We start from the raw sequence: 14,071 nt of genomic DNA on the forward strand, positions 1-14,071 counted from the left end.
CATTCTTGGAATCATATTTTTTCATTATTTCCAATAAAATTATGTTACGTGTTATAAGAGACCACACTCTTTTCTTCATTATCAAGGTGCTGAGGTTAAGAGTCTACTAGAACTTTGAGTGTCTCTTCGTTACCCACACTGCAATCAGTTGCTGAGTGACCTTGGCCACGTGCCTTTAACTTGTGTTTCTAATTCTTGCTCTGTTAATCAACATGTAACTCTGGGCAGCACATTTTGAGGTCTTCAGACATGTGATAAGAAATGGAGCAGTGTTGTTGAGGATAAGCTAGAAATACAGGACTGAATTTTTATTTTATCCCAAGTGTGCTTTTCTGCTAATCTCTTCTTCCTTTGGTTCTATTTATATGTACTAAGAATTATGCCTAAATAGTGTGAACTCTCAATCATGAAATTGCTATTCACTGTCCTGCATATTGTATGATGCAGTATAATAAGGTGAGAAAAAGAAGTGCATAGACACCAGAACATTGTTGCTTTAGAAACAAAAACGTGAATGTAATAGGCAAAAATACTTCAAAATTTAATTTTCTTTATTTTCATCAAAACTGAAACCTTAAAGGGCAAAAATTCAAATAAAGCATAAATTAAGTGCCAAGGTACAGTGGATACTTCATGTGGGCCAAGTTGTCCCCTGTAGGTATATTACTGAATTGCCCTCCAAAAACGTAATTCCCCATTACAGGATGAGGAAAGGCTTCTTATATTCGTTGTTAGTTTGCTTATTTCTACAGCCCATTGCATTTTTAAGTGGAGTTTCAGATGTTATTTTGTATTTTATTTTCCCCTTTTCATTTGTGCCTCTAGTTTTTCAAAGAAAACAGGAGTGTTTTTCTTTATTCTTAAAGTTCCTCCTAACTGGGCAACAGTAGCGTCAATGGAATGTTTTGTTGAAAATAGAAGAAAAGCTTCTCTCCGATTCCACTCTTCCAGCCTTGCCCTTAAATGCTCAGCTGGTAGGAGTTATCCTAGTTATCCGTGGAGTTTAACAGAAGACTTTCCCTCCCCTCTTTTTTAGTAAATGGTTATGAAAGACGTAGCTCATATATGTAGGTGTAGTCAAGTTGTGCCGTTTTGGTCACTTGGGGAGACATTGTTCATCTCAGTTAATTTTTACAGAGCTCATGCTGCGTGCACAGCATTTTAGGTGGGTGTCATCATAAGCACCACGCAGTGGGCGTAAAAGGCGTATAAAAGCAAAAGGTGTGTGAAATAATATTTTTAAAAGTACAGAGCAAAGAGCATAGTACTTAAGAGTACACAAAACAGTGCAAACTGGATCCAAAAGTACAGTGGGTGACCTCACTGTCGGTGAGGTTGCTGTGTCTGGGGCCTGCTTTTGATGGAGACGGCAAGAAGAATAAGTGGTACAGTGTGTATGAGCAGTGCCTTATTCTACTTACAAATCACCCTGGATTACTTTTTCTTACTCATCTCCCTCCCCCACCTGCACAGTCCCCTGCCTCTCATATTCAGTTCATTGCCAAATGAACTCAAAAACACAGTTCAAGTCCTCCATGTTTCTTCAGCTCATTGCCGCTTCCCTAGTCCATGCCCTGGTTATCTCTAGGCCAGATGTTAAGCCACGGTCACCTAACTGGACTCCTTGCTTCCTTCTTGCTCCTCATAAGTCTGGTCTCCACAAAGCAGGCAAAAAGTACCTTTGAAAATAGATGCATCATACAGTTCCCTATTTTAAAATTCCTTGGTGTGCCTCCTCATGTTCTTAGACTAACATCTGAATTGACCGTGGCCCATGGTCTCTCCAGGCTTGTCTTGCATCACTCTTACCTGTCTCGGGCAGCTCCGTCTCAACCTCGGGTCTCAGCCCACATATCACTTCCTCAGAGAAGCACCGTGCATGGTCTGCTCTCCGCAGTGACCTCCCCCAGTTGGTTTTCTGTCATTTCACCATTTATCATGATCTTTAATCTCATCTTATTTTTAAAGATTATTATTGTAATAATTATGATTGTTACTCGTTGGAACAGTAGTTGTTAGCTATCCCCCCAGCTAGTATGTGTACTTCCTGAGGTCAGGAGCTTACCTGTCTTGTTCACAGGAATGACCCCAGTGCCAGGCACCTAGTAGGTACTAAGTACATATTTGTTAAAATGGAAGAGCAGGCTATACAAGGAGAAAAATAATGAAATCCTAGAGTTTGGATCAGAGCTGGTACAATACGTTCTGATGTTAAATGTCAGGGTGAAGTTGGAGATGAGGAAGAAGCTGGAGAATTCAAGGAAGACCTTCTGTGATGAGCAGTGTTCAGACTTGATGAGATAAGTGATACAGAGGCCAAAGCAGGGCACTTATTGTTATATTTTTTGAGACTGATTATTTAGCAGTTGTGCTCAAGCCCGATTTTATTAGGGAGAGGTTGGAATCAGGGGCTTTGTGGTAGGGGGTTATTGCACCGGTGCAGAAAGGGTGACAAGGACTTGGATAGGGAGATGCTGGGGAAGTATGGGAGAGGAGGTGGATTCAAGACTCCATAGTTTGGAATTTTGTGGTAACAATGCTCTGTACAATCCAAATATAAAATATTTGCTCCTCTAGCAATCCCACTCCTGGGTATATACCCCGAGAAAACTCTAACTCGAGAAGGTACATGCACCCCAACGTTCATACCAGCACTGTTTACAATAGCCAGGACATGGAAGCAACCTAAGTGTCCATCCACAGGTGAATGGATAAAGAAGATGTGGCACATATATACAATGGAATACTACTCAGTAATAAAGAAGAATGAAATAATGTCATTTACAGCAACATGGGTGGACCTAGAGATTATCACACTAAGTGAAGTAAGTCAGATAGAGAAAGACAAATATCATATGATATCACTTATATGTGGAGTCTAAAAAAATGATACAAATGAACTTATTTACAAAACAGAAAGAGACTCAGACATAGAAAACAAATTTATGGTTATCAAAGGGAAAACGGGGGGTGGTGGATAAATTAGGAGTTTGGGATTAGCTGATAGACACTACTATATATAAACTAGATAAATAACAAGGCCCTACTGTATAGTACAGGGACCTATATTCAGTGTCTTGTAATAAGCTATAATGGAAAATAATCTGAAAAAGAATATATATGTATGTATAACTGAATCACTTTGCTGTACACTTGAAACTAACACAGCATTGCAAATCAACTATACTTCAGTTTGAAAAAATCATGCTTCATTATATAACAGTAAACTATTAGCCAAAAAAATCACATAAAAAAAAATATGATGTTCTCACATGAACTGGATAGAAGCCTTCACCTCTACCCCAGCTCCCCCTTGGGTGAAATACGAAACTGACATGGTGATGTCTTGATGGGTTTAGGTGACGAGGAAAATTGAGATCGGATTGCTCCAATGCCACTGATTTAACAAATGAGATAATGTACATGAAAAGTGCCTAGTGCTATTCGTTAAACTTTTCATCCAAATAATTTAAAAAGCAGTGCTGATATTTACATTTTGGGACTCTACCTAACATTATTTTTTCCTGCCAGATTGCCATCTGAAAAGAAAATGACCTGAAACAATTTTCTTATGATGCTACATTTGTTTAATATTCTTTTTCTTTTTTTTTTATTTAAGCAATTGAACAAGATGAAGAAAACAGTGACAAACACGTAACTGTGACAGAGGCTGAAGGTGTTGCAGATCCTCAGGTGTGACAAGTTCTGTGACAGCCCCTCCTTACACCCTTCTTCTGTGGTGAGAGTGGTGAGATAGCACAGGTGTTTGCAGATGATACAGGTCTCACCTCTTGTGTTCTGTACAATAGTCATATTATGGGAACGAAGCACTTATTTTTGATAAGAGATATTTCACAAGAAAAACCTAAATTGCTCTTCATGTTTATAGTTTGGTTCATGGGGGAGGGACAGTTCCGGAGACATCCCTCACTTCCCAGAGACAGCAAGCAAAGTAAGTGAAGAACCAGGGGAGACCGCTGTAGGGTAGACTGTCCCCTGGAGATGGCAGAGGAGAATCAGCCGGCTGACAGCATGACAGCCGGGGCAGGGCCAGACAGATGAGTGCGATGCCTCACCTGGCGAAGTTTCTGTGCCCACCCCCAGCATTTACCTCGTGGTATGGACACGCTTTTAGTAGCAGCTGACCTCCAAATACTATGGCAGCATAAAAACTTTGGGTACCCTACTGCTATCAACTGTTAACTTTATGTAAGGGCAGAGCATTTAGAGATTCTTTGTGGGGACAGCAGGGCGAGAAGCAGAACAGATGGCATAAGGACATTCTTTTGCAAGCCCTCAACAATTCAACTCCACTCCTCAGAGTTCCACCCCCTTGACACCCAGCTATAGCCTTGTTTGATATGGCTAAGTACCTAGCTACCATAAGCCAGTTTGTTAACCCTTTTGAGTTTTAGGTGACTCATCTCTGAACCTACCTGATAGGGGAGTTGTGAGGATTAAAAAGAGAAGTATGTTGCATAAATAAGCCATTGCATTTTATTATACATAAGAACGAGAAAGAAGTGGGTCCAGGGGAGTGTACTACTAAGAAATCGATCATGGTGTGTAGAGAGCCATGGGTTGATTGATCTACCCAGGCAGAAGAATCGGAGCTGCTCTATCCTCAGAGTGGAAAAACTCTGGAAACAGACAAGCCCGTCTGAGCCCTTACTCCATGCAGGGCGTTGCTCGGTTCTACTAGCTAGACCTCCAGAGGAAATGGCCTCTCAGGATTGCGGTGATGGTATGCTGGTATCACGCGGGTCCAAACTCATCAAAATGGATACATTAAATGTGTGTGACTTTTTGTATATTAAGTATACCTCAGTAAGCCTGGAGAAGAAAAGATTCTTAGTTTGGTTGACCCCGCACACTTCACCTTTAAAGTTGTAAGTCTGTGGAGTCTGGTCAGAATAATCACATTAGCTTTCTCAGCCAGGGTTGCAGAGGTGGTCATGTTCTAGTAAGTTCATATAAGGACTTGTCTGGGATTGTTTTGCCGTGGTGATATTCAGAATGCTGCCATTCACAGGCTCATACTGAAATTATACTTCAGGCTTCCAAGCAAACCTGGGCAAGGATAGCTTTCTCAAAGGTTTCTTAAGGCATTAAGTTATTAGTAGGACAGTTTATTATTTAGTGTCTAAATTTAAACTGCTATTTTTAATTTATTTTGGACTTATTCTGTGGACAAAAGTCTGTTTTAACGCAATTTTATTCCTCTGTGTATCTCAAATGGATGCATAGACCTTGTTCTACGAGGTTTTGTGGTTTTTCTTCAGCAACGGTGACATCTCTGCGCATCTACAGAATGTACAGAGGAAAGGAATCATGAAACCAATTGAAACCAGTGAATCGATAATTAGATCAGGAACAGATTCTCTTTAGGTTTGGAGAGTTATGAGTTAATTCACTGGGATGCATAATTATGTAGTCTTCAGAGTATATTTTAAACAAGTTAAGTGCTCACTGGTTTCTCATTCCTTCCCCGTACATGATGAATTATGTCACTATGGGGAAACTGTCCCCTGGCTGTTGAAAACTTTGGGTGTATAAAGGGTTAAGGCAGTCACTAACTCCAGAGAGACTGGGCCTTGCTGTACCCACGTTTACCACCTACCGGAAAACTCTAGTTCTCTCCTCATACGTTGATTCCTTTCTTTCCTTTCTCTCTAAAAATATCTTTTCTGCCTAGGAAACTCCCTATTTCCATGCAGTGATGTGTAGGAAGAGTGAAGGGAGCATGTAGCCTGGGGTTTACATCCCAGCCCTTCTTCCTCATAGCTGGTGCCTGGAGGCAAGTTCTTTATTGTCTCTAAACCAGTTCGTTCCTGTAGGGTGGCATCCATGTCTTTGTCACCAAAGTGTCCCCACCATGCTAGGCAGTGACTAGCATGCTTGGTTTTCATCTTTGTAAAGTAGAGATGTTATAAAGTTGTCATGAGGTTGAAATGAAGCAACATAAAAATGCGTGCCACCCTGTCACGTAAAAGAGTTTCCGTGAATGTCAGGCAGCGTCCACGAGGTTAAGAGTGTTGTCTCCTGGGCCGGGCTGCACTGTCACAGCAACCCTGGGCAAGTTACACTACTCCCTGGTGCCCCATGTTCCTTTTCTGTAAGAATATTGAGAGTTAACACTTAGACGGTACTTCAAACGCACTCTTCTAAGCTCTTTGTTTTTATTAACATACTTAAACCTCACAACAAACCCTGTGAGGCAGATAATATACTTACCACCACTTCACAGATGAGCTGCTAAGTGGTGGGGATGGGAATCCAGCCAAGGTAGTCTGGCTCCTACATCCTTGCTTTTAACCCCTATGCTAAGCTGCCTTTCTAGCATCTGTAAAATGGAGACAGTTGTTTTGAAGATCAAATGAATATATGTGACGCAGTTAGAACACTGCCTGGCACACAGTAAGTATAGCCTCCTGGAGTTATTATCATTGTCATGATCAGTATCACATTGCTTTCTGGTCTGAATGTTTAAGGGATCTAACAGGACTGGGCTGCAGTGTTGCTCTGTCTGCCATTATGGTATCTGCACTTACAGAAAACATTCTAGACCCTTCACTCATTGTAACCCTTTATTTCGGACTAAAGGATTAAAGAATCTTTATCAAATGTATAGAATTTTTGCAGGTTCTAGTGAGATAGTCAATGAGTCATTTATAACATGCTGAACTTGGGAAATTCTTGCTTTTATTCGGGTGGCCATAGACCACTGGATTCAGTAATTATTTTGTCTCCTATTCCTCCATTGGAATCAATCATTTTAATATTAAGTGATGATAACTGTCAGTTATACAAATCGATTGCCACATAGTTCATGATTGTTTTATCAGCAAAGTGTGATTTAAAAAAAAAAATAGACTGAAGAAAGCTCTTATTTAAGGTTGTGATAGCTATCATAGAAAACAGATGACCCTTTTCAATCCTTTGTGTTAGAATTTATTAAATGTACTTATTCTCTCTTTTTTTAAACTACTTTATTATTTGCCAACTTTGCTGCTCTGCTTAGCAAAATGATCAGTAATGTATACAGATCTGAGCTGCAATTTCTCTCAGGTCAAAACAAGATAAAATATTGGTGACCTCCCTATTCTAGTCAGAAAATTCAAGGAATTAAATACATGTAATGAATGAACCCCTTACTTCATCGATTATGTAAATATGTAATGTATTTAGTCTCATCAGAAGAGATAATTATATAAGTGTAATAGATTAAGAACATATTTAAGGGAAATAACAGTAATAAATTCCACGCAGCTACGGTTTCTGCCTCCTTCCCTGCCCCCGGCCCACTTTGGCAGGACACAGTATCACGCGGTGTTTGTAGAGGATGGGTCTGTGTGACCAGTGTGGTGTATCAACACAGGTAATTCCACAAGGGAGGGGGACCAGAGCAGTGAACCCCCCCTGAACTTGCACTGCCTCGTCTGTACAGTGAGGGACTGGGAATCACTGAAAGCTTCCTAAGGCGCTGTGATGCCCCAGCATGGTGTCTGAGGCCTGTCCTAGTGATGCCCTGGACATTAGTAAACCTGCCTTTACCATCACACTTTCTATTGCCTGTACTTTTCACTGTATGTTCTTTTCTTGATCCTTTCCACAGTTATCAAAGGGTGTATTTTTCTATTCCAACCAGTAGGAAATTTGTCATAGTTTTCTTTCTCTGGAGATATTTGAGAAAATGGATAATAAAATGAAATCTTTAAAATTATTCATTTATTATGAATTGTCTTCTGAATTTTCCTGGAAAGAATTCTACTTTCTGTGTTGGAAATAGGTAACGTATTACACCATCCCAGCCCATCAGTGTTTTATTCTGTCATTTGGACTTTGTGTTCAAAGTAACAAAAAAAAAATTTATGAATTTCTATTCAAGATTTAAGTTTGCAGAAATGAATCTATTATGTAATAATCAATACGAGTTTACCCGAATACCCTGAATTTGTATTGAAAAGCATTCTGTTATCACAAAAGTGCTTTCATGAAAGGTGGATTCTTTCATCCTGGTTTTCCTTCCCTTGATAGCAATTTTTGCATGGTGTTTTAGAAAAGGTGATTTTTAAGGTTATGATAATGAAGAAAATGCTTCCATACATAGAACTTGTGCTCTTTCACCTTATGTCATAAAGGCTGTTCATTTAGTTTGCAGTTTTTCCTAAGGGACTTCTGTCCAAGTTTCATTTCACCACTGAAAGAATGGACCAAACATTTCTGTGACTCCATTTATAAAGGAAACAGACTTTTCATTTACATTGATAACATTTCTCTTCTCAAATACTGAAAATGATATAAATAGCTTTAATTATGCATTACAGAGATTTTTTTTTTCAAAGCAGACCTTGAAATAAGGCTCTTAAATAACTCTTCTGATGGTTACACATTAATCTTTTATTTTTTGCTGGCCTAACAGTGTTAGGTAAACTGTTTATAATTATTTTCACATAGATAAATTAAGTAGTCCAGGAATGTGAAAGTCTAGATCAAGGGCTGTTATCTTGCTTCTCCTACCATAACAAAGCTCTCAAAATATATTAATAAATTCATGGCTTTTTTGAATTAAATCACTAAATTACAGAACTGTGAAAGGAACCCCCCAGAGAACATCTGGTTTAGTGTGGTATTTCCAAAGAGGTCTGTCTTATAAAACTATCCAGGACGTACGGGCATCTCTCTGGGATTAAAGTTCTCTAGGGAATGAAGAAGCTTTCATAACCCTCCTTGAAAGCTTTTTTTCATAGTTATATGTAAGGAGTGCTGTAGAATTGATTATCTTGTGAAAATGCATCTAGAAATTATGCAGAAACCAGAAAATCAAGATAGCAATATTCCTTTTTAAATTATAAGATGATTTAATTATAAATAAGAAATAATTGAGTCAATCTGAAACCCATTTTTAAAAGTAATAGCATTTTGTGTTTAAAATACATAATTTGTAAACCCAAGTTATCTGGTTCTAAAAAAAATGTATTTCCTCAAGAAAGAAAAGTCTCTGTTTAGGATCCTAAGCAAAAAACTCATGTTCACACAGAAACCAAAAAACTGGTTGAGGTCTCTTAAATTTCCTGTGCTCAGTCCTACCGTTTTTTTGCTGATGCTATTATCAGTTGTTTTTTTAAAAATACATATGGCACCCACAGACAGAAGGAAAGACTCTCTCTCCAAGTTGGAGTCTATGGAAGCTTAGCCCGGTTGCTTTGGAGCCTGTGCTGGTGAGAAAAGGTAACAGGCTCATTCTCACTCACCAAATTAGTTAGCTCACGGTGCTTTCCTCCTGTGTGCCACCCCTGCCTGGCCCCATTCCACAAGTGCCCTCTATTACACAGGGCTGCCACACTGGGGAGTAGAGAGAGATGGGGACCAATCCATCACTCTACTGAATAAGCAGCCCCGGAGCAGGTCCAGAGCTTGCAGTGTCATTAACACCCTCTCTCCTCTAGCAGGACAATATATTAAACACCGTGAGGATGACAGGGATGGAGACAGAAGAAATCCTAGTTGGTCAACATAAATGAATTTTCTAGATAACAAACATATTCCTTTAAGTGTCAAAACATTTAAAGAATGTTAATAATTTTTGTGTGGAAATTTCCCTGAATAATTTCCTTGCCTTCATAGTTTAAAGGAGCGTCCTTAACACTGCTGATCTAGTATTGATTAAAAGAACATCTTCAAGATTGGCCCATGTATTCAGCATTATCTCAGGTTATGGGCTCCATTAAAATCCTGACAAACCAATACACGCTAAGGAGGACGGCTAGGATGGTAAAAGGATCTAAAACCAAAGTCAAGTGGGCCCTTATTAATGCTTGGCAATCTGATTCTACTTTCCTTGTCCGGTTGCCTCTTCTTTCAGGTCAGGAGTTGAGAAACCACAGCCTACTGCCTGTTTTTGTACATAAAGTGTTATTGGAACACAGCTCATGCTCATTCATTTACATACCGTCTCTTGCTGCTTTTATGCTAAAACGGGACACTTGGGTAGTTGCACCAAAGACCACACGCCCCACTGAGCCTAGAATATTTACACTCTGGCCCTTTACAAAAAAAAGTTTGCCAACCCTTGGAACTGAAATGACCATTACATGCCTTCTTTTCTTATACTTCCAGGATCTTCTCACAGTCCTTACTCTCAGCTAATCACCTGACTTCTTATTTCTGAAATAGAGGCCTTCAGAAAAGAATTTCCTCGTTCCCACCACCAGATATGCTAACCTACTGGCATGTTCCCCCCGTACTCCACCTCCCCTCCTATTACAGTGAGTGAAATGCTCATATTCATGTTTCTGAGAGTAGGTCTTTATGCTCTTTCCTTCTCAAGGACATTTCTCCTAAAAATGCCCTGTGTCTTGCCCACATCATCAAATTTCCCTCTACACTGTATGATTTCTAATAAAGATAAATGTGCTGGAATATCCCTCACCCTAAACAAACAAGCAACATCTCTCTCTAACTAGTGCCCCATTTCTTTTTTAAAAAATTATTTATTTAGGCTCTGCTGGGTCTTAGTTGCGGCACGCGGGATCTTTTTTTGTTTTAGTTGTGGCAGGTGGTCTTCTTAGTTGCAGCATGCGAACTCTTAGTTGCGGCATACATGTGGGAGTTCCCAGACTAGGGATGGAACCCGGGCCCCCTGCATTGAGAGCGAGGAGTCTTACCCGCTGGACCACCAGGGAAGTCCTAGTGCCCCGTTTCTTGAAGTAAAACTCCTCAAAAGAGTTGTCTTTCATTCTCTGTTAAAACCATGTGAATAAGGCTTTCTTCCTCCCACCACTTTTTTTCTCAAAAAAAAAAAAAAAAAAGTTACTTTCAGGGCTTCCCTGGTGGCACAGTGGTTGAGAGTCCGCCTGCCGATGCAGGGGACATGGGTTCGTGCCCCGGTCTGGGAAGATCCCACATGCCGCGGAGCAGCTGGGCCCGTGAGCCATGGCCGCTGAGCCTGCGCGTCCGGAGCCTGTGCTCCGCAACGGGAGAGGCCACAGCAGTCAGAGGCCCGCGTACCGCAAAAAAAAAAAAAAAGTTACTTTCAAAGTCACCAGTTACTTTTGTTAAATGCAGTGTCAGTTGTTTTGAACTCCTTATTTGATGTTTCAGCTGCACTGGAAACAGTTTTTCACTCCCTCCTCTTTGAAACACTGCCCTCACTACTCACTGGGTTCTCCTCCTAGAGCCCCTCCTCCTTATTCTCATCTTTCCAATATCTAACTATTAGACTCAGCTCATGGATTTCTTCTCTGTTTACGTCACTCCATTGGTAACTTCAGTCCTTCCTCTGCTTTAAATACCATGTACATTATGATGACTCCCAAAGTCCTATCTCCAGCTTAGACTTCTCTGGACCTCTAGACGGCCAACCCGGCAGCTCCACTTGGATGTCTAATAAGCATATCCCTTACTAGATCTCCCCAAGTCTCCCAATCTCAGGAAATGACAACCCTACCCTTCCAGTGACTCGGGCCAAATATCTTAGAGACCAATTCTGCTAGCCCTTCCTTTGAAACAGATCCAGATTTTAACCACTTCTCCCCATCTCCACCACTACCACAAGTTCCAAGCCATTTCTTGTCTGAAGACCGATCTCCTAACTGGTCTTCTAGCTTTAACTGCTTCCCCCCACCTTAACAGTGTTTTCTCAACCCAGAAGAGAGAACGATCCTGTTAAAATGTCTGATTATTCCAGTCCCATGTTCAAAACATTCCTAAGTATTTCCATCTTGTTCAGAAAAAGAATGTAAACCTCTTACACATCCTGTAAAGAAGCTGCGTGTTCTGGTCGGCTTCACCTCTCTGAGCAGTCCCACCGGGCTCTCCCTTACCGGCTCTGCTCCAGCCCTGCTGTGCCCTTTGCTCTCCATTGAACGTGCCAAACACACCCCAGCCTCAGGGCCCTTGCACTTCTGTTCCTCTGCCTGTAACATTCTTCACTTCCTTTATATCTCCACTCAAATGTCAACCAAAGAATCCTTCCCTGACATTTCTCTCTTAATAACATTTCTCTGTCCCTTACCCTGCTTTGTTTTCCTTCATATCATATATTACCATCTGCCGTTTCATATCTGGATGTTATATAATCCACATCCCCTGGTGAATATCAGCTCCATGACATGTGGGACTTTGTTTTTATTGTTATTATTGACCACTGTATCCCTAGAACCTATAATAGATCTTGGCACATGGTGGTGGTTCAAATAAAATCAGTTGAGTGAGTGAGTGAATGAAAGGAGGATATCATAAATAGTGGTATTTAAATATTTGGAAGTTTGTCATATTGGATAAAAAATAGACATACTTTCAGTTGCTTTAAAGGCAATACTAGTACTCATTGTTTGAAGTTCAGTGGTTTCAGCGTTTTGTCTAGCATGATAAGGGACTTTCCAATAATTCTGGCTCTCCAGCACTGCACAGGCTGTCTTAAGATAAACTGAGATCCTTGTCCTTGGAAACCTTGGAGACAAACTGGAAGACCACTTGTGAAGGATGCTGTAAACATAAATGTCTGACTTTGGTGGAGGAATTCCACTTGCTGTTCCATGGGAATCTGATTTGGGCCACGTCAGTGATTTTGTTTGTTTCCTTCCTGTTTGTTGGAGAAACTGCTGGTTAAGATGATGTCCTTGCCCTTAGGAATAAATACTTAGTCATTGCTTTGAATGGAAAATTCCGTTTTTCTGATGCCCACTCAACAAAATGTGTGTCTTTAGTACAAACTGTTAAGACCCTGAAGCTGTGATCACTTGCTGCCCCCTTCTCCATATTTGGTCATGTTGCTGGGTCCATTCGAATCCTATAGATTGTATAGCGTAAAACAAAGACTTGATAGTTTCGGCTGTTCCTGCCAAGAGTAACTTCTGATTTCCTTTTAGATCGTGTCCTGATATGTCAGTGTGAACCATTTTTAAAAGAATTTGAGCAGAAACAGTTCGTAATGTGTGTGATATAACCATTTTTTGTTTCTGATCAAAGTCCTAGATTCTCCTTCTTCATATTATTATTATTTGGTAACGTGGGTGTAATAAAAAGTATGATGCTTTGTGGACCATTTCTAAACCCTGATGAAATTTGAAACTTTCTTTTTGCAGTTTATTTTTAATAAACTTTTCCACCAGATTTTATGCAACATTGGAGGTATTTTACTAATAATGCCCCATAGTAACTTTCCAGTTATGAAAACAGAAGAATTATCTTGTGATCTTCTTGTGAACTGTGAATTTGTACATGGAATGAGCTGGTGGAGCTGAGGAATTAGGAGGTTATGTACTGTTATTTTTAGTACTCTATCACTTCACCCTTATTGCCAGAGTAATTCCTGGCTAACTTTCCCATGAGTTTTTAACCTCTTGCTGGGCTTATGTAACAGGAAACAGGCTGTCAGGAACAAATAGTGGCATATCAGGAGCGCCCTTTAGTAGCAAATGATTTAGTTTGCTCTGCCTTTCACTCTCTTAAAGTAGACTGATAAATGATCTCACTTTAAGTCTTTTGGTGAGGCATTAGGTTAAGATACTACAATCTCAATTTTGGAAAGGCAAAATATTTTACCAAGACCATGATTTAATCCAGACGACAGAGAAGATGAGTCTGTTATAAGGTGAACTTTGCAGTGGTGTCATGTCCTGGGACTGTGGATTTAAGTATATCTTTGCTTTTTCTCCAACTCTTAAGGCTGGGGTGATATGCAAACTTCAGGAGAGAGATGATATCGGGCGAATTGAACTGGTCCAGAAGCTGGCAAGAGAAAACTGTCAATTTTTGCAGACGGACAAAAAAGAACAGGAGAAGTCTGAACATGTAAGCCCTTTTCCTCTTGGGGATGCGGGTTTGAAGGGGTGGAAAATGTTTCTACCTGCTTGTATGTTTGAAGGAAAGAATATTTTATTTTAAGTTCTTTAGGTTTGGGGGTTTTCCCCCCCCAAAGCATGCTTCTTAGTAAAAAATGACAACTACTATAATTTTCTAAGCCAGTGGTTTTGTAAGAGATCTCTTCACAGAAGTAAATCATGTAGAAATATAAGAATGCATGGGAGCAAATATGAATGCATGTCTATTTGATGGCTTTCAGGTT

General features: G+C 40.1%; 1 protein-coding gene across 4 annotated transcripts in view; it reads left to right on the forward strand.

Annotated features, from left to right (window-relative positions):
* The window catches only part of RAPGEF5 (Rap guanine nucleotide exchange factor 5), a 219,690-nt gene that overhangs the window by 106,074 nt on the left and 99,545 nt on the right, over positions 1 to 14,071 (forward strand). For all 4 annotated transcript variants that reach the window (XM_019928544.2, XM_019928553.3, XM_033862968.2 and 1 more), the window contains 2 exons: positions 3,620 to 3,693; positions 13,672 to 13,797. In XM_019928544.2, the coding sequence (XP_019784103.2) occupies positions 3,620 to 3,693; positions 13,672 to 13,797 (200 nt within the window). The remainder of the gene's footprint in view (positions 1 to 3,619; positions 3,694 to 13,671; positions 13,798 to 14,071) is intronic.

This window comes from Tursiops truncatus, chromosome 9 (genome assembly GCF_011762595.2).
Source record: "Tursiops truncatus isolate mTurTru1 chromosome 9, mTurTru1.mat.Y, whole genome shotgun sequence".
Lineage (NCBI taxonomy): Eukaryota > Metazoa > Chordata > Mammalia > Artiodactyla > Delphinidae > Tursiops > Tursiops truncatus.